The following is a 22,361-nucleotide window of genomic DNA, read 5'->3' on the forward strand; positions in this document are numbered from 1 at the left end:
TGTAGGGCTGTTAAATTGTAATTAAATTGATTACATACGTTTTCATATTACCCAAACCCTTGTTATGGATGTTCTTTTGTGTATATGGGGGGAACTGTGAGATAATACAATACATACCTGAGGAAATAAAAATGTCTTTTTTTGTACCTGGAATTTTGCCTGAAAGGATAGAATCCAATGCTTAATTGAAATAGGAATAATAATGTTACAAAGGTTGCCACCCACAATCTCTGCTGAGCGGTAGCAAGATTCCATAGGGTTCCAGGCACTTACCCAGAAATATAGTTTATTTTACACCTATTTACACCTAAAGCCTTCAGTGGATATGGCACAGAACGTTCCACCCCACAAGTGTCCCTCATGGCCACTCATAGCTTCAGCAAGCTTGGTTCCAAAGCAGCTGCCAGTCATAGCCCATGGTCTCTCAGTGCTGGCTCCTCCAGCCAATGCCGCATGAAGTTCTTCTCACTTCCTGCTTCTCCTACCCAGAAAACCCCTTGCTAAGCAGTTCTTCTCTTCTGTCTGCTTGCACTCCTTCTCCCCATTATTCCAAGCCTAGTTTTAAAAGGTGACAAATTTCCTGTAACCTACACAATCACTCAGCATAACCTTAGCAACCTTCATTGGCACAAGCCCAAGGATTTCCCTGTGATGGGCCATCAACACCTTTTCTTATGCTTGGAAAGCATGCTCCCTGGAAAGGGGGCTAAGCCTGTGTTTTTCCACTGGCTTGGAATCTTCCCCATACTCCAAATATCAGCTTAATATTACCCCTTTATTAATTTATAACATTCACTAGTACTAGCAGTTGTGGGTGCTCCTGCATCCCCAAAACTTTGTTACCCCAGATCTGTAACAAAACAGCAATAATAATGCATATAATATATACTACAAGGTCTGGGAAAAACCCATTACTTTCCAAAATACATACAAACCAGTAATCAAAGTAAGCATTTCACCATCCCCTAATCTCTCCCTATGCTCTTTGAGCAACTAGCAAACAAATCAAGTTTTCATATGCTACCATATATCATTCCCTTTTGCAGGAACACACAAGGACCAAAATAGCTGAATAAAGACAAAGGAGCATGTCTTTAACCCACAGAGCAACCAATTTAAATTGCCCTTGCATTTATCAACTGAAGCTGTTGGCTGCAATCCTACAGATGAGGTCCAATGCATAGTAGGAAGGAGGAGAGCACAAGAACTGCCCTGCTGGATCAGACCAGCAATGGTCCATCTAGCCCAGTATTATATTTCCAACAGTGGTCAGTCAGATGCTTCCAGAGATGCCCACAAGCAGCATATGAAGGCAGTGGCCCTCCCCTAATGTTTGTCCATGTTTTTATTGCTATTGGGAGGTACACTGGACATGAAGGTTACATTTAGCTAATATCAACTGATAGACCTATCAGCCAAGAATTTGTCCAATAACCTTTTAAACAGTTCAAAGTCAGTCAAATTCACATCAGTAGATTGGACTGTTGTTGGGTTGTTGTTTGCTCCTTGTGTAAAGGAGAGAAAGACATGCTTTGGCATTTTGCCATCATAGTTTAGAAAGTTGAGCAAGCAACAAAGACTGACAGATGAAATTTAGAAAGTCCCAACCAAAGAAGAATGGATAACCAAGATGATGGACTATGCCAGAATGGCAAAAATGACCGTGAAGATCAGACATCTAGATGATAAGAAATTTAATGAAGAGTGGAGGGAAATTATAAAGTACCCTAAAGATCACTGAAGATATTTTAAAACGTTAGCAGGATTGTTATAACACTTATAATGCAGTAAGGTTAAAGTTAAAAGTGGACATAAAATGAGTCTGAAAAATGTAATTAGATGCAGTAGAAAGAACAGATAAATAATGGAAACCAAGGGTGCAGTGGGGGGAAGTCCAGGGATTCAAGTAATCCCAGATGTGTAAAAAAATCAAAAATGATATATATATAAATAACACTGTTAACAAATGAAAAATAAAATATAAAAAGACATATGAAATTTAGATAGAAGAAAGAGTTGTTTGGTTGTAGGAGGCATCTTCTCAAAACTGTTCTTATAAATAGCTCAGAATGATTGCAAGACACTAAGAAAGAATCTGCATGTTAGAGCTAAGAAAACAAATATTGTGATAATATAAAGAGAAAGGAAGACATGAGGATGGATCAGCTGTGCACAGAAGATGTTCCCAGTTTAGGATGATTTTTTTAATCACACATTTCCTGTGTAGGAGATAACAGGATCACAAGTGCTCATCTATTTAGTAATGCATACAAGCACTGGAGAAAGTGCAACCAGTCCCAACACATTCAAAAGGACTATCCTATACACACTTTCTTGGGAGTAAGTCCCAGTGAATGCAATGAGGCTTACCTCTGAGTAATCATGCACAGAATTGTGCTATAAGCAGATATATGGGGCAAAAAACCAACTGTTCAGTGCTTTATTTTTCTGCATAAAAATTTCCATCTCAGAAGTACAAGTAAAATAAATATGCCAAAATAGATCACTATCTGTGGCATAAAAAATTGTTCTGGTGCAAACTGAAGTTTTCCCTATGCAAATTAGCCAATTCAAAATTTTCCAGAAAAAAACTCACATCACTGGATATTTAGAATTCCACTGTGTGTGTTTACCCATATTTACAAGGCATTTCCTAAACAGAATTTCAGTAATGCAAAGAACTACCAGTAGAATTGTTCCCCCATGTGCACACACAAGGGCATGGGATTGAGGAGCAAATAACAGACATGAGTCAAGTGATGGGTGAAAAATGGCCACAACTTTATTCGATTCCAAAGAAGCAAAGTTGGCATGTCATGGGGCTTAGGTCTATTCATTAGGCCAACTATTTCCTCCTGGACTGTTTGCAGGGTTCACCAAAAGTAGGAACTTCACCTGATGGGTTTGGGGTCCACCACAGCATGAACTGGAGCTGGTATCCCCATCAGGCAACCTATTGGAGGCACTGTGACACATTAGCCCCCAAGCTGGGCTTCTGGACAATTTACTCTAGATAAGGTTTACATTATGAATACTGGGTTCATGTTTTCCATTGAAACTGGAGAATACAGATAGATTAAAGGTAATGCTTGAACCAAATCATTCAGTTATTTATGCAGTTCTAAATGCTAAATCTCTCTCCTCCACCATTCTGTCAGAGGAACCTGGTATTTTATTATGACCAAATCCTTTTAAAAAATTAATATTCACATGGGAGCAGACCATCTATTGTGTTTTTAAAAAGAATGCTTTAATTGCAATGTTCATATATGAGTCAGAGAATGGATTACATTTATGGATTACATTTTCCATTTATGGGGGAAAATGTAGGATAAATTAAAATATTCTGCTCTAGGTGACTGTCCATCTGGAAAAAGAAAATATATGTTTTAGAATATTCCCCCTTTATATTTAGTTTACAGTGGTACCTCGGGTTACAGACACTTCAGGTTACAGACTCCACTAACCCAGAAATAGTACCTCGGGTTAAGAATTTTGCTTCAGGATGAGAACAGAAATCGTGCGGTGGCGGCACGATGGCAGCAGGAGGCCCCATTAGCTAAAGTGGTACCTCAGGTTAAGAACAATTTCAGGTTCAGAACGGACCTCCGGAACAAATTAAGTTCTTAACCCAAGGTACCAATGCATTGCAGTCACTAAATCAAGATATGAACATATTTTCTATTGATAAGATAAAGGCTCTTTCCCTCCTTTATCTTTCTGAAAAGGCCATGCTAAAGATACTGTATGTGACACATCTACTATTTGAGGCTTACCACCTTTAAAAGTCATATGCTGTTTGTGTACCACAGTAAATCAAGCATGAACACAGGATGTCAGTCACACTTCATCTTATTATACTGCCTGTCTTCTTACTACCATGGGCAACTTCAAATAGATTTTCAATAGTCACATTCAAGGGGAATTAATTTTACAGTGAGTAAAAAATATCTGAATGGAACCAATATGCTTTTTAAAAAATCAACTCTCTAAAAGGTATTTGAGAGGTGTTTTTTAAGGCAACTGGTTTTGGACATAAAACTAAGGTAAACTTTAATGGGTTCAGTGATGCATTTCAGTCATCACTACTTTGAACATTAGCATAGGTATAGTAGTGCCATTGATACGGTCTCTCATGTAGGCCAAAATAACATTCTCTTGATAGTTTGTTGTGTGTACCCCATAAAGTAATGACAAGTCTTATTTGTTCTGCAGCTTCGAGTATCTTGCCACAACAATGTCAAAAAAGGAGTGTGATTTAGAGAAAACAGAAGGCAATTACATCCCTCTCTTTCAGACCAAAGGCTTGGTTTCTCATAAGCACTCATAGATCTTGCCATCTTGCTCGTCCTACACATTCCATTGCTATTGTTTACAGGGGTTTATATGCTAGATGTGTATGCCAAAGGGAACATGTCACTTCGCTTAATAATAATAAAAGAGTAACCTATGCTGATAACATTGAACTAGTTGTTATGAAGTATAAAAAGGGAAATAACCACAGTAAGTGCTCCTGTAATACACACATACACTGAAATCTTTTCCATCCCCACTGGAATCTGAAAGACTGAAGCTTTTTTGACTGAACAAGCATTAATAGCTGGGAGCAATCAACACTGAACAAACATGAAACATCACAGGTCTGGGGAATCAATGGCCCTTCAGATGTCGTTGGACTCCATCTCCATTGATCCTAGACCACTGGCCATACTAGCAGAGGCTGATGAGAGTTGCATTCCAATAATATCTGAAGGGCCACAGGCACCGCACTTCTGCTCATAAACACAGCTACAAACGTGTGAAAGAAAATGCGGATTCTGTATGAGAGAGATATGCTGGGAATGAGACAAAAGACCAAAGATTTACTGAGAATACAATCTGCTGTGCTCCCTCTGCCACACACAACTCCTTTCCTGATTCATTTCTCATATTCTGATAAGCAGCTTCTACCTCCCTTTTCTTTCTTAAACATGTCTCATCATCTAAATTCTGGATGCAATGGGACTGCCAGGTAACCTGGCATGACAATGTAGAACTGTACTCTCTTGCCTTGAGCCCATGAAAAAATTCACCATCGCAGGGGGTGCGGGGCAGGGGGGAGTAGTATGGCACTGGGCTTGCTCATCCTGAAGAGCACACAGATATAGCAGATTAGAAAAATATTGATAATGTAATTGCAATCATATTTAATTATCTTCCTAATTTAATAGCAGTTGTACATCTTCCTACTCCAGGTTAGCATCCAAGAGGCCAATATAGTTATATTTTTAGTAGTATATTAGGAGGGGAGCATAAGTTTACTGGTAAATCCCTGGGTGGTCTCCAGTAGATCCTCAAGGGTTTCTGATTCCCAATGGCTTAATAGCAACTACTGTTCAACAGCGACTCCACTCCTTCCTTCCTTCCTTCCTTCCTTCCTTCCTTCCTTCCTTCCTTCCTTCCGGGGTGAATGCTAAAAGTGGTGCAGCGGACTCCTTCCACAGTTTTGGTCGTTGGCCTATGGGGTCCCTCAGGGTTTGGTTCTGTCCCCCATGCTATTTAACATTTACATGAAACAACTGGGAGACATTGTCTGGAGTTTCAGGGTTCAGTGTCAACTAGTATGCTGATGACACCCAGCTCTAGTTCTCCTTTCCACCTAAATCCAAGGAAGCTGCCTTTGTGACTGGTGTCTGTCATCAGTAATAGACTGGATGAGGGTGAAGAAATTGAAACTTAATCCATACAAGACAGATGGTCAGTTGGGAGACAGAACAGGGAATAGAGATTCAGCCAGTGCTGGATGGAGTAACATTCCCCGCTTTTTAGCACTCAATCGGAGCAAACGTAGGTTTTCTTTGGATCGACATCTGCTCCGATTTAGCACTAAAGAGCGGGTTTTCCCTGGGAAAGGAGCAGAGCAAGAGGTAAACCACTTAGACCCATGATTTCTAGGCCTAGGGCAAGCAGAAGTGGATGATCCCTGAATCCTTTGCATTTGGGATTCTAAAAAAAGAACAAAGAAGATCTGACAAGCTGTGTAATATTTTTAAGTTTTTTCTTTCTTTCTTCAATAAAATTGCAAAAGATCCCTCAAACCACCTCTGTATACAGAAAATGGTTTGTAGTTACCTTTCCGTCCACAGCAACTACCGGTAATCAAAAGATTTACATTACTTCTTTCTATCCTCCCTATACAGACAAATAACTTTCATTAGGAAAACTGAGACTGGACACACATATGGATTCTTTCAGAGTTGTGTGCATCATTTCAGATACAACCAATTTATCCTAAATCCCCCCTCCCCACTCTGGGTCTCAAATTCAGTACTCCAAAGTCACTTAAAAAGCCAGGCACAACTTAGCATTTTTTTCAAGATTACTTATTTGCCCTGGGTTGATACTCATACAGTTGTTGTTTTATATTTTTATGTTGAGAAATAATTACAAGTAATGCCCTTAAAATTGCTTTTTTTTGCAATTTAACCTTGAATGTTAGCCCATGTCCTGGTGTGCCCTGTGAACACTATTCATTCCTGTCCATCCCAGCCACTAACATCATCCCCCTGAAAGCACTCTGAAATTATGCCTCCAGCAAGAGCAGACTGAGAATAAGTTAACACCAGTGTTGCTTTACAGGTGAGCTAATGCTTCCCAGCTACATAAAATTTCCCATTGCTTGAGTCATGCTTCAGTGCTCTGGGAAGAGCAGTAGATAATAGTATCTATTTTAAAAAAAACTTATACTGCTTACTAAAACAAAAGACCTATAAGTAGTTTACAAATTAGTAAATAAAATAATAAATACTATGCTTTTCCTGAAAAGGTCCACTGGCGAATTTCCCCAGTGTTTTCTGGATTGATCATTGGATTCTGGGCACCTGTTAGCCACAGAACTAAAAGGCTGCAGAATTTCAAATCACTTTTTAGGGTGTCTATTGATTATTAAGAGGAAGAGAAGATGAACAGGGAAGGGGAAAACCTGAGCAGGTCAATAAGTTTGAAAACACTGGTTTCATGATCATTTAATCCAAAAAGTATATAAGGAAAGGATTTGGTTAATGGTTTTAAAAAGTGGTAGCTGGCTTACCAAGTGCGTGTATTTCCTTCAGACCTATCATATCATCAGAAAAAAACCAGTGAACTCTGACATAAATACAACTGCTAGTCATGCCTGTGCACAGCCCAAGTTCCTGCTAAACAATTTCTCTGAGTGTTTGCCAATACAAAATAACTATAAGAAATATTAAGAAGCATAAACACAATACTTGGTGTTGACCTCTGAGACCTTTTTATTTCCCAAATCACTCCAAACACAGAGCTATTTTATTCTGGTCTCAAGGACGCAATCAATTACAACTAGAGCATACACCGCACTCCATAAAGTTTTCCTATTGATCTGCAAAACATGGGGATGCCAGGTACCCATGGCACCCTATTGGTTAAACTTTGCCCAAGGGAAGCCTGTAGCTGATAAATTCTCCCTCAGCAGTAGGGCTAACTGCAATTAATAGAAATTACTACACAAGGTTTGGGGTGATATAGATTATTTCTGCAGAAGAAAAACAACATAAATATAAAGCATTGCTTGATATATCATCTTTATTACTTTTATTTCCAGGGTGGCTGGATGTTTTAAAGAATTCTTATTAGTGCTGGGGATTATAAAAGAAGGGGAATTGCCTCACTGCCCTTTATAACCATCTGATTCTTAAGACTTTCCTCTCCCCCAAAGATAGACTTTTTTCCATTTTCCCAGTGCAGAGGGCTAGTAAAAAAATGAAATAGCATGTAAAGTCAATAGCATACCCACCCACCAAGGAATTTTGCCACATTTAAAACAGAAAGTATCATGGTGGAGCACATCTTTTGCATGCTCAATGATACCCAATTACAACAAATGAAACCTTGGCACCGTCTTCCCTGTAATTATTTCACAGCACATCATAGATCTGCTAGTGGTAAACAAAGCCAGTGCTCACATTTAAAATATGTGAGCAGCTTAGACCCTTACAACTGCAAAAAACCCACAAACCCATAATTCTCCATTGGTTAACAATTTAGAATATTTCTATTGTGACATGGAAAACTTTTCTATATTTGTCCATAAGCGAAATGCTGTCAATAGGAAATATGCACATTCTGATTTCACACAACAGTTATTTATTAATACAGTCTGAAGCTATTGTTCAGGATGCTTGTTGTATTTCTTTTCATTACCAAACATGCATAAAGGACTGCAACAGCAACAGAAGCTGACATGACAAGATCCACATGACATGCATTTCTTTGAATACTGCAACCAACTGCCCTAAATTGTTTGGTGAGGGAAAAACTATACAAACTGAATCATTGTCATATAGAATTTTAAGAATAAATATTAGTCGCAACATCTTGAATTTGCATAAATTCTGAATGAGATTTCATGGTGATGCTCAGGACACCGCAGTTCATGGTGGCAGTGCAGGCTCAAAGCAGCTGGGTGCTATAGCAGTTGGATTTGCCTTTGCATTTAGAAATGCACAAGGCAGAACTATTTAGTGTTGCCTTTCTTGCCTCATACCGGATACGATAATAGATGTGGCAGGGATATTACAAGTATTTGCTTCCATTGCAACAGTTCTCAGGAATAGGGATAATAAATATTTTTATTATTTATATGCCACCCATCTGACTGGGTTACTCTGGGCGGCTTCCAGCAAACTATAAAAACACAATAAAACATCAAATATGTAACACTTCCCTATACAGGACTGACTTCAGGTGTCATATAGTTGTTTATCTGTTTGACATCTAATGGGAAGGCGTTCCACAGGCTGGGAGTCACTACCAAGAAGGCCCTCTGCTTGGTTCCCTGTAACTTCACTTCTCGCAGTGAGGGAACTGCCAAAGGGCCCTAGGAGCTGGATCTCAGTGTACAGGCTGAACGATGGGGATGGAGATGCTCCTTCAAGTATACAGGGCTGAGGCAGCTTAGGGCTTTAAAAGTCAGCACCAACACTTTGAATTAAGCTCGGAAATATACTGGGAGCCAATATAGATCCTTCAGTCTTCTGTGCGCGTCCATGCCACATTTTACATAAAATGCCACCAGATGATATTTGCTCCTTAAATAGACTATTCAGTAGTGATGATTTTAAAAGAGACATGCTTTCCCCAAGAGTGGGAGGGAGGGTGCTGACTATATGAGAAAGAGCTATGGGATCTGCCCCATCAATGTGGCTGCTTCATTTATACACCATCCCAAACCATGTGGGGTTGCATCATGGAAAAGTTGTTGCCCTGTAACTGTGTTCGTATGTGAAACCCACCAAATTTATACATTTCAAAAGGGATTAAAGTCAAATGTCATCCCTAGTTTCTGAGGATATGTGTCTCCAGCCACGTACAGGCAATCAAAAGCAGCACAAGATCAATATATGGGTGATGTTTCCTTGGCCAGCCTTCAGAATTGGTATGTGGATTGGTTCTATGTGCACATTGGTTGGCAATGTGTGGAGGGCAGCAGGCAAGATTCCCTCTCTATGCATTGATGTTACAGTTTTAGAACAACTGAATAATAATTTGGTGTTTCCTGAACTCTTGTGTGAATTTAAATCATCCATGTATCTAATCTCTACGACTGCAGACTAAAAAGCATAAGTCTTTAAAACTGCTAGCTTTCTGGCAGCTTGCAGTGAAAATTTTAAGGTTTTGATAAAAGCAGATACACAATAGTCTTTCACAATGTATTTAGAGACCGAAGCAGAAGCAATGCATTTTAAAAGACAATGTATCTTTTATGTCTTATCAAAGTCAGAATGTGAATGTCCTAAAGTTTATATTAAAAAAGACTGAACACTGAACTGTGAAAGTCCTCCAGAAATACAGTTTTTTTTGTTTTACTAAAGAGCCTCAGAGTACTAGAGAAAAATGTTTTTAAACACAATGGCATTTCTCTTCTCGGAGAATTTTAAAGATCCAAAACTAGATTCAGTTGGATGTTAGGTGTGTCAGAAGGAGAGTATTGACTTCCTCCATATTCAGTGATTATGTGAAAAAGCTAAGTTTTTGGAAGATGGTAGCCAACACAAAGAATGTTCATTTACCACTTGGACTCAATAATTTTTCTGCTTAATAATGTGAAGGAAGTTATCCCTGAGAAATTATATGATCTAGTCCTAAATCTATCTGTGGCAACAAAAGAATGCAAGTACCCCACTGAAAATAGTCTCTCCCATATACAGCATAAACTGAGGGATAGGTGGGTAATTATAGGGAGACACAAGGAGGTGGGTTTCATTTCTGAGGCTTAAGGCTGGCCTGAAGTGTCATGAAACACAAGTTAGCTCAAATGGCATAACAAAACTTGAAGAAAGAGGTTGGAAATGGACCTTTATCTTTCCACAGAGCTGTTGGATTTGGGGCATTTTGGGGAGACCAAAGCTGTTGGACTTTGGTTGGTCAACCTCCATAGAGACCAGGATTTTTTTAACGCCTGCCATCATTGACTATTGGGTGTGTTATGTTTTCTACCTTCCTTGTATTGCTCCTTTTTGTCCTGGTGAACATAATCTCTATCTGGCTAAATATGGTCCAATAGCTTATGTTTGGCAGTTTTATTTGTCATAAATTTGGTACATAGAACAGTGTAAATTTGGAAGAGGCACTTTAGACTGGGGAGTATAGGAATGCACCTCAGAACTTCATCCCTTATTAGGTAAAGGACAGATAAAAACATGTCTGAGAAGTATTGGAGTTGGTTTCCTATTTGTTCTTTTATTATTTTATTTGATATTCTTTTATTCTTTTATCCATGGTTTGTTAGCAGACTTTTTGAGGTGATCTTGTTCAGGTTTTCCCATTAATATATTAATGGAAGATGGAGCCATGCAAGTGCCTAGAAGTCACTGGTTTTCCACGAAATGCAAAGTTACACAAGTAATGTCAATGTGGCTAAAGCATATATAATGCCACTAGTGTACAGTACAGTCGTACCTCCGTTTACGTGACCCTCTGGTTACATAAACTTCGGGATGTGCGCGCAGCAAACCCAGAAGTATTTTACCAGGTTTCACCGCACACACATGCGTAGAAGCAGCCTGCACATGCACAAAAGTGGTCCTCAGGATCTGACTGGACCTCCAGAATGAATCCTGTCCACAACCAGCGGTACCATTGTGTATACTGTAAATAGTTTTTTGCAAGGGAGGAGAGACACAGATAGGGGGGGCACATATTTAAATTTTCCTAAAGGCCTTCCAGTAGTAAGGGGGACTGCCTCTATGCCTTCCTTTATTTCTACAACCAAAGGCAAGGGTTGGAGAAGACTTCCTTTTCTTACTGAGCTTTCAAATATTCTCCAAAGGTTGGAAGTAGCAGATCAACAATACCATAAAAACAGAAACTATTTGTTCAGGTACTTTCAAAAAGAAGTCTAACCTGAAAATCTGGCTCCAGGCGCTGGCATTTATCCTGTAAACCTTTCCTCTTTCTGTTTTCACATTTATAGTTTTATCATCTTTTGCCTAACATTTCTGACAGTCCTTTTTTAGACTAGATTTCTCCTCTGACTTTCTTATCTGGGTGCTAAATATTGTAAGGCCAGGCATCAAAAGATGGCGGTGATACTTTGGACAGCTTCACCTATAGCATAGCTCCAGGCATCCTTCAGCAGTGAAAAGAAAGCCAATCATACTAGAGGAATGAAAGACCCATTGTGTAAGGTTCAGTGCAGATAGCAAGAGAAAAATATGTTGGAAATTATTCTATTAAGTCTACTGAAACAATACTGAATACAAAACTTCCCAGAACATTGATTGGTGTGGGATGCACATGTAATTTAAGAGCATTATCTGAATTGACACTCGAATATTTTTCTGCTTAAGAAGCAAGACTGACGAAAATGCATAGGCATGTTTAAAATGGTTAAGTGCCAATGGTTAAGTGCCAAGATCCCTGAAATCTTGCTACCACTCAGCGGAGATTGGGGTGGGCAGTAACAGCAGGCTTCCCTTGTGGCATCTTCCTCTTTTTAAGCTTAAGTCTCAGAATTGTATACAATGGTGGTTTTCATTTAGCAGAAAGCAGGTCCGCTCCTGAAATTCAGCACGTCACCAGTTCCCTGAAACCAGTTCTAAGGATTCTCTGGAGGAGAAAGGAATATGACATGGAGGGGTGCAATAGGTACGGCAAAAATCAATATGGCTCAACTTCTAAAAGTGGAAATTCTTTTTCCAAAGAGAAAGTCACCACTGGATACAAACCTCTTGGCATAACTGAGGTCTCCAACTCCCCATCCTCAAGGGGAAAAGGTTGTGGCTAAGACAGACACCTTGGAATGGGCTTGCCTTTAGAGTCAGCCTTAGATAGCCCTGCCTTCTTGGGAATTCCAGCATCAGAGGAGCTCACGATGCAAGCACCTCTGCAGCCTGAAGAGGTCACAGTGCTCTCAGTGAACTCCAAGGACTCCCGCCCAGAGGAAGAATAATAATGGGAGAGCAGAACAGGACTCTACTGTCTCATCTGGCCATGGTAGGGAACCTATGTTCTCCATACATTATTGGACCCTAACTCAAATCAGTCTCAGCCAGCATGGCCAACGGTCAAGGATTATGGAAGTTGTAGTCCAACAAAATCTGAAGGGCCACTGGTTCCCAAACCCTATGTATGTGAATCCCCACTGTGCCCTTGATGAATTGGACCACGTGCTTATTGTACAACAGATACAAATTGTGTGCACCAAAAGACTGATAGTCTTGCTCCATCTTCTGGAAACTGGAAACATGACTTTGCACACCCAAATATGTCTAAGAATTTCTATTGAACTGATATGTTTTTGTCTGACAGTTTTTTATCTGCACAAAGAGGTGGTCACGACATATTCTTATTTGCCTTAAAATAGCACTATTTAAATAATTCATGATCAATTAAAAATCTTTCTGTACAGACAAATTAAGCTCTTTTATCGCATATTATTAGCCTCAGGGTATACAATCAAAATCAAACAACTACCTTAACATCTACATTAGAGTGGGGTGGTATTTTTACATTTTTAAAGCTCTGTTGTCAGCTATTATGTCACTATATAATCAGAGATATCTAAGCAGAAACAAAACTTCTTTTGAATTTGAACCAGCAGTGCCACAGGCACGCCAAAGGTACTACCAAGATTAAAAACATTACTGTTTTAACCAAATACCTAGTTTGACAAATGTACTGCTGAAACAGGTCATAATATTAATACAGATATGATGACCTTATAACCCCTCTGTTTTTCTAATTGACTAATTAGCTAAAACAATTTTAAGATTATATTGCCTTCCACTATTATCACAGCAAGGGGCAGGAAAAGTATTTTTAGTACACCTGTCAACATATGATCCAGGGCAGCACCCAATACAATAAAGCATCAAAACAAGCAGTAAAATAATGCTACAATAAAACAAATCCAGCTCAATTTATAAAAGCAAGATAAAAATACAGCATTTCATTAAGATCACTCAGGGAGTCACAATTTGCCCACCCCCTATTGCAAAATTGACAAAATTCCTAGTACAGTTTTAAGGACCAGGTAGAATGTGATTCTAAAAACATGCAATTACAACAAGGCCTCTTACAGATGTAAAGATCTAGAGTGAACATCAGGTACTGTTACTTCATAATCATTTTTAAAGCTTTATTGATATACAGAATGTTGTACAATCTACATCTAAATATTGTCTTCACAACTGAGCAGCAGAGGGAAAAACCTGCCCAAGTCTACCTCTGAAAAGCTAGGAAAGCTTTCCAGATCTAGCTCCCCAACTCCATCCCCTGGGCTGTGGGGCTCCCAAATACCAATGCAGAACAGCAAAAGCCTCATGCAAGTTCTCCTGAATGATTGTACTTTTATCAATGTCAGTGGCAATGAACCAATTTTTAAAAATTCAGCACTGCTTGTCTACAACTACATCAGTGTTCTTATACTACATAGTGTTTCTGCTTCATGCACAAATGATGCAGGAGAATCCTGTTTGTGTTAAAAGAAGCTTGAATAAGATTGTTAATAACTAGCAATTTCAATTAAAAACAAATGAAGTAAGGATATCAGAAGATTAAATATTTAGTTGATTAACTAGCTTTATAAAAAAAATGCTTATATTGCTCCTAAGAATTCAAATATTATTTATTCAACAAAGCAACAATTTACATACAATTAATAAATGAGCTGCACCACTCATGGTTGAGATGTCACAAAAGGCCAACTTTTATATTTTATTTTTCATTTCCTTTTACATTAAAACAAAGAACAAAAAATACTTTCTAACAATAAGCAAATGTGCCATTAATCCTTGGCTTCAACTATTAAAATCTGCCCTCACCAAATAAACCTTTTAAAGGTTGCAGCTTACAGTATCTGATGCTAAACCACCAACCAGAAGAAATAAATGCTGTAAAAACAAATCGAGATATGCTTGAAAATACTGCCACCTACTGGCAGTAAAAAAACACATGATAAAAAGGAAGTCACACAATATAGGGTTCTAGAAGTCTTTCAGAGCATTCACGTGATCTTTTGGCATCAAAAAACCAGACAGTTCCTCCCCACTACACACACACTCACACACCTATTTAATCTGAATTTACCTTTGCCATAGAAAATATGATAACATCATAAAATATGTGTATTTGTAAATACTGTACAGTGTGGATGAACCTGGTATCTCATCTCAGACTTTGAATATGTTCACATTACTGCTTACTCTGCATCCAGTGCACTCCCACTGGTAGTTTTTGAAGCGGCATTCACACAACGTTAGCTGTGATCCATATCAATCCCGTACCGTAGTTTCTTGACAATAATGCAGTATTTTCCTCAAAACAGCTTCTTCAGCTTTCTTCTAGAAAACTGGATGTGAAATGAACGGTAATGTGAACATTTGATGAGTGTGCATATGCAGATGGCTGCTTCAGTCCTGGAGGGGTTACAGGGGGGGTCATGCACACTGGGTGAAGACACCCCCACCCACTCTCTGATATGAACAACATTCTGCAAATGCAGCTTGAAATGTAGCATGGGGGAAATGACCTTGCTGCTAATGTGACAGGTTTTGCATGTCGCTTCTTTTTTAGGAGGGCTAGAGACTAAGGGAGGAATTTGATGCTGTGCTAATTTGATGGTTCTGTCAGCACACACATTTCTGTTTGCCTGATGGAATGATCTCTCAATTCCCTTCCCCCATTTGCTATTCTGGGGGTTCTTAAAAGTAAAGGTAAAGGGACCCCTGACTGTTAGGTCCAGTGGCGGACAACTCTGGGGTTGCAGCACTCATCTCGCTTTATTGGCAAAGGGAGCTGGCGTACAGCTTCCGGGTCATGTGGCCAGCATGACCAAGCTGCTTCTGGCGAGCCAGAGCAGGGCACGGAAACACCGTTTACCTTCCCGCTGGAGCGGTACCTATTTATCTACTTGCACTTTGACGTGCTTTCAAACTGCTAGGATGGCAGGAACAGGAACCGAGCAACGGGAGCTCATCCCATAGCGGGGATTCAAACCGCTGACCTTCTGATTGGCAAGCCAAAGGCTCTATGGTTTAACCCACAGTGCCACCCGCATCCCTTCCTGGGGGTTCTTACTTCACTCCAAACAGATCTGGATGGCATGGATGAGAGGGGCAAGTCCCCATGCACTGCTGCCTGCTAGTGCAACTACTTAGCTGAATCAAGCCATTACTTTTTAAAGAGAAAAAAGAAAGGCCAGCATCTGGGCATCTGTCCAGGGTGCCATTGAAGGCCTTCACAGGCACCAGGGCACCCTTGGGTATCAGGTTGGTGATCCCCGGGTTGGCTACCCCTGTTCTACATAATGTGTAATTAGAGTTTAGAACAATTGCTAGAAGGCACTGAGCATGATACTGATGAATAATTGACCGTTTATTGATACGGCAGAAATGTAGAAGAGAAATCTAGTGGTTTAAAACAAAGCTGTTGAATTTTATTCCTCAGAGCACCAAGTAGTCCTCAAAGGTTTTTTTGTTTAGAAAAGAGGAAAGGATAGAATAGAGATAGTTGTATCACTCCTGGAAATAAAAGTGCTGGGAAAGGTCTGTATTTTAGGGTTTTTTCAACTGAGTACCTGGGTTCAAAATAATTCAACAACCCTTTATTTACACCCTGGTTTTCTAGAGGAGTATCCAAAGCAGCTTAGAAGAATACTATGTAGCTCAGGTGATGGTAAGACTTCTGTCAGCAGAACAGGGAGGGAAATTTTTTTTAGCAATTCCCCCCTCTGCAGTCCTCCACAGTGTTCCTACATCTGCTCTGGAGGGCCCCTCAACCCTCTGGAGCAGACCTAAGGGGCATGGGAGCTGCAAGGGCAAGGAAAATAACCAAATCTGATCTCTGGATTCCTCCTCCATCCCTTGGAAGCATTCAAAAACAAACTGCTTGAAATAAACTGAGAAGCTCTTTCTCTAGTCTGGACAATGGGTGTTTCACTCCAGCCTTCTCTTTGTCTAATTAGCTAGATCTGCTTTCCTAACTAACTGTTGGTCATTGCTATCATATCATTCATTGGCTAAACACATTGAAAGGTGAGAACAAGCTACTTTTCCACAAAACAAATGGGAAGAATAGTACAGTGGTCTCTGTTGTGAATGTGTCTGTCCTATGGATTCTGGGCTGTACCCTATATTTTTGTCCTGGCGTTAAGAGAACAAACCTCGGTGAAATATGGGGGGGGGGATTGTGATAATTTTCAGTTTTTAAAACATTGCAAACAACCTCAGTTTATACCTACATAATACATTGTGGGTAAAATTCAGGGTACACATTATATTGAAATAAACAGAAGTTGCATGTGATAGCAACATTTACGTACTTGGGTTTGAGAGCAGTTGAAAATTGGTGATCCAAATGTACAAACACATATAATTGGGCTACCAAAGTTTCTTACCTGTTGTCGTTTGAATGCCAAATGGTCCAGCTTTTTCAACTCTTTCTGCAGGTTTTTATATGTTTTCTGCAGTTCAGATTTAGTAGATGCATTTTGAAGACACACAAATGTCCTTTGAACCTATGGCCAAACAAGGAGGGGGGTTAAATATTATTTTAAAATCTTCCGTGCTTAATTAGGAATAGGCTCAGAAAGAATAAGCTAAATTGGGATCTATTTGCTTTGACACCAGGTCTAGCCACACTACAGTGGTACCTCGGGTTACATATGCTTCAGGTTACATACGCTTCAGGTTACAGACTCCGCTAACCCAGAAATAGTACCTCAAGTTAAGAACTTTGCTTCAGGATGAGAACAGAAATCGTGCAGCGGCGGCACAGTGGCACCAGCAGGCCCCATCAGCTAAAGTGGTGCTTCAGGTTAAAAACAGTTTCAGGTTAAGAGCAGACCTCCGGAACGAATTAAGTACTTAACCCGAGGTACCACTGTATTGGAAACATGACGGTGCCTCTTGGTGGCTTCCCCTCTATACCCTCAACCCAAACAGGAGCTGCCCCTCACTGGGGCACCTGGTAAAGTCTGTCCCTTTTCTCCAAAAGTTACCTGTTAGTGGCAAGAAAGATATTAGGTGGTGGTAGCACCACTGTGGATATCAAGATCACTGGGAAATTTAGTTCTCTGGGTTTCTGTTGCTGTTTTCCAGGTGAAATGGAAGAGGGCAGCTGCTTTGGTGAGGATAGCTAGACTGGGTCTGGGTCCAAACTAACTGAGCTTGAATTTCAGAGGCGCTTGGGCTTGGCTTATAAATAAGTAAACTCGGGAATTCAAACATCATCTGCATTGCTACATAATTATTATTTCATATATGTTTTTGTATGAGCAAGACATGCATGCTTTGTCTCACGAGATTCATACTTTAAATTCAATTCCCCTTTCATTGTCCAAAAATGTTTTCTTGACCTTGAGGTAAATTAGGGCATGCAGCCCTAGTTTACTCATTTTGATGAAAAACTATTTTCCCCCATTTGCATCCATCAATGATTCAGTTTATTCGTGCACATTATGCCTGAACTAACTTTCAATTAAGAGAGATGGGTGGTTTTGCAATTAAACTTTGTTCAATGCTTTTATTTACTAAAGCTTTTCTTTCACATTTAAGAAACACCTGTTGGATGTGCAATGCACAAACAAGGGACTCCAGAGTATTCCCCATGTGTCTCAGTATCTGCTACTGGAACATAAAAAGCCTTTAGCTCTCAGCTGCTTTAAATGCATCAAATCATTAATTGCCGAGAAGTACACAGTTACTATGGTTACAAACACAAACTGGAAGAGAAATGTTACAGAGTGTACAATGATATGCAGAAAAGCACGGGCCCATGGATTGCAGTTAGTATATACTGGTCCCACATTATGGATCAGAAACTAGGTTAAGTCATAGATGTATTCAGACAAATGTTTTAACTCAGATGCTGTCCATCCACACTGCGTTGCTTTAAATGGAATACACATTCAGGTATGCAATCTTTTTTAAGCCATGCACAGGGCCAGATTTAGGTTTGATGAGGCCCTAAGCTACTGGAGGTAATGGGGCCCTTTATATGTCCAGCTGTCCTTTGTCAAAAACAAATTGTCACTGTTTTTGTGTTGAATATGCTATATGGTAATTTATGAACCTACACAACACAAAACACTGTTGCTGTATGTAGGTTTTATTTTATTTGTTTTTTATCTTATATTTTGGAAATGTACATCCAGGTGTTTTTTTCCTTTAATTTTTTTGGGGGGGCCCAAGAGAGTGGGGCCCTAAACTATAGCTTGTTTAGCTTATACTTGTATGTAAATCCAGCACTAGCCATGCAGCATCAATAGATCACACCTACATTGGTATCCTGGTTTATGATCAAGCACGTGATGTGCATGCAAAAGCCAGCTTGGATGGACTTGAGTCTGTAGATGGGCCTTTACAGTTCCCCTGCTGGAAACAGGCTGTGATTGCTCAAGCAGAGGGGCTGTGTCAACTTTCCTGTGGATGCACATCTTCAAGACAAACTGTTCCCCACTACATGCACATAGCTTTTCAGATTCCAAGGGAGCATCAGTCTCATACATCAAAGGAGCTTATAGGAAGATGATCTGGGAAGATGTGTACTCCTCTCTCTGGAGTACCCTAAGCTGGAGGCAAGCAAGTCACAGACTGTTGGCTTCCTTTCAGCCTAACTCTAAAAAGCTTCTCACTAAAAGTTTGAGGCAGCAAGAGAAAGGTGCACATGTACAAGGCTACCCAGCACATCTGCATGCAGGACACCCACTTAACAGTAGGACACTAATATTTGTAATAGTGGTCACAAATGAGTATTACTTAGTTAAATATAGCTGTAATTTTGCGACAGCAAATGTACTTTAAACGTGGATGTACTAAAACTTTGTTGCTAAAACTCTGCACTAAAATGTGCAACAACCAGACCTCCATAATCTGCATGGAGCTCAGTCAAGTCACACAATGCAACCTACATTTTAACTAATATAATCACTATGCAAACATCAGCATGACATCAGGAACAATGTCAGTGCTTGACACTCCTGTGCTACCAGGTTCTTTATTTTAAGGTGGTGTGTACTTATGGGACATAAAGGTCCAACAAGAGAACAAGAATGAAGATACAAAAAAGTTCTTAGACTATGAAGTGGAACAGAACAGTTGGGTACTGACATCACTCTCACTAACTATACAGACTTTACAGACACTGGACTATAGAAAAGATTGTATGGCATGCCACCATTTTTATAGTGCTTGCTATAGACTAGTATCAGAAGTTGCATGATAGATTTCCTATTTAGATTGACTTTGATCACATTTCATTTTATATTACCTGATGTCATATATAATTAAAACCACTCTGCCTAGGAGTGAGGGTCTCACCTTAGCAAGGAGACACAGGTGTTACAGTGCTTCAAAAACCAGTTCCTAACCTAATTCTGATGAGCAATGGGCACTTTTGTAGAAACTGCATGATGTGAATTTTAATAATCCTCCACAATATAGCTATTCTATACAGTATCATTTCATGCACTGCACGCCCCAGACCAGACAGTATGTCTCTGACACTAAAGCGATAAAATGCTGTGCCAAAACCCATTTCTGGATTTGGCCCCCTTCTCCCACCATTTTATACATTTAACAAATCTCTTACTTGGTCAGCAGTTTCATTTCGTAGTGAATGACATAACCTTTAAAATTAATTTCGGTTCAGTGATCAAACACCTATTTTATTCTATGAAAATTAGAAAACCTTGGAGCAATGGAACTGGAAAGGAAAGAACCTCTTCATCTGCTCTCAGATGATTAATGGACAAACCTTAACAGCCAAAATCCTCATGAAGGAATGGTACAATATGTCAGCATTGCCACTATAGAAGAACACATTCCAGGGGAAGCTTTATAGACATATATTTAAACAAGATTGCCTTTTTAATTGACGTGAACTAGCAAACATTCTGAGAAGGGTTGCTCTCAGTGCTGCACAACCATCTCTAAGGTACTGCAGAAGTTCAAATGCCTTTTCTTGGATCAGCTCCATAGTTAAGAATATTTCAATTACCTGAGGGAGCTCTAAAATATAATAATGAAAGTTAAAAGACTTCGGATAGAAAAAAGCAAAGTCAGAACTCATTACAGATTTCAATTGTATTAGAATTTGGCCCTGGATGGCAGTGACCAAAATGCTATTAGCGCTTGATGGCTATTCAACAGCATATGTTAAAGTTACCTGGTCATCTCAGTCTATTTTCTAATTAATGTGACAACATAAAAAAGAAATGCTTTTGGCAGATGCAGTATGATGAACAAGCACTGCAAAGCAATGAAAAATATACTACTACTTCCACAGAACAGAACTGAGGAATATGCTGGGCACTGTAGAGGAAGATTATACAGCTGTCTAATATGCTCTGTAAGGAGAGAAAATCATTCTTTACTGATGGTTTGTTTTCAATGAATACTACATTTTTAGAAAATAGAAAGGAGACGAGTATAGTATTCTTTGGTATATGCTCCATATTTCTGAAATATTCAACAGCGCACTTCTGTGGTTTTCAATCGTTTTAGCAATTTCTAACAATTCACACAATAAAGTAACCAGAAAAGTTTCAGAAGTACTGAAAGTACCCACAAGATGATTACTTAAGATTGGTTATTACTGCTATATGAAGCATTGTGGCAAGTCAAATTTCAGAACTCTGATAGAGCTTAGATATAAAAAAAAACATAGTGGGCTAAATAAATAATAATAATATAAGGCTCAACAGAAAAACAACATTCTATCCCTGCTCTGCAGAATATTGTGGATTATAAATAAAAATATGTAATTTTTTTATTTAAAAAACTGAACTGTTTCACTCACAGTGCCTGTATAAACTAACATATGCTATAGGACACTGGTCTTCCTCAGTGACCTCCAATCACAGATGCACCACTGCACTATGTTCTACATGTAGCTGCTTCAGTGACTGCTTGGAAACTGCTACCTGCCTTTCAAGAGAAATAGTCTGCATTCACATTTCACACCCACCCACCAATAATCCTGGAAACTGTAGTTTAAGGGTGCTGGGAATTGTAGTTCTGTAAGAAGTAAGCTGCAGTTCCCAGGATTCAGGGGGGTGCGTGCTTGAAATGTACAGTTTGTCCACAGACACAGCATGCATATAAGGGAATAGAATTTCAGCTCTGATCCCATTGTGGAAATGCCTTCTCCGCATTTTGGCTACATACATCATCTCTCCCCCTCTTCCAAGATTAGTCGCTATGGAAATCAGTTCTTCCAGTTCACAACTGAATGGACAATGCACAGGTAAATGGTGTCAGGATGGGGGAATGGGGGAGCATGGTGTGTACTGTCACTATTTTTCCTAAAAATAAAGCACTGCTTAGGATGTTAAAGTACTGCAGTGAGGTCACACAGAGGGGGACACACATTAGCAGGTCTCCAAAACTCAATCTTAAAAGCCTCTAGAAGTAAATGTATTTCTGTACAGAAAAGACATTGAGGAAGGAATGCTGCCTTGATGTCTAATTTCATTGATACTATGGTGGTATATTTTTCAGTTGACATTGTTATTATGCGCATTTCAGCTTTTTAAAATAAGGTTAATGGGTTTACTGGTTTTTCTGAACTAAACTTTTGTTTGGATGGAAAGTCAGTCTACAAGATTTAAAACAAAGCAAAAACTAAATACTTGCAGAAATTTTTCAAAAGAAAGCGGGAAACAGCTAATAACAAATAACAAAAACAGTAGGTGCTCATTTACGAGACATTTCTGTATTGCCATCAATACGCAGCATCCCAAACCATCCATTACATTACAGATTACAAAAAATACACATTATTACAAAACCTACATGAATGTCGCATGAAGGTAAATGTATGTGCATACCATGTAATCCTGTCTTCTGAGCCTAAGGCGACAA

The 22,361-nt window shown here is 39.4% G+C and overlaps 1 protein-coding gene across 3 annotated transcripts in view; it reads right to left on the bottom strand.

Moving 5' to 3' along the window:
• CTNNA3 (catenin alpha 3) overlaps positions 1-22,361 on the bottom strand; it is a 540,285-nt gene that overhangs the window by 494,899 nt on the left and 23,025 nt on the right. For all 3 annotated transcript variants that reach the window (XR_014564644.1, XM_083740309.1, XM_083740310.1), the window contains one exon: positions 16,895-17,014. Coding sequence is in view for 2 of the 3 variants with exons in the window: in XM_083740309.1 (XP_083596435.1) it covers positions 16,895-17,014 (120 nt within the window). In the remaining variant the exon portion in view is untranslated. The remainder of the gene's footprint in view (positions 1-16,894; positions 17,015-22,361) is intronic.

This window comes from Podarcis gaigeae (assembly GCF_964106915.1).
Source record: "Podarcis gaigeae genome assembly, chromosome: 5".
NCBI lineage: Eukaryota > Metazoa > Chordata > Lepidosauria > Squamata > Lacertidae > Podarcis > Podarcis gaigeae.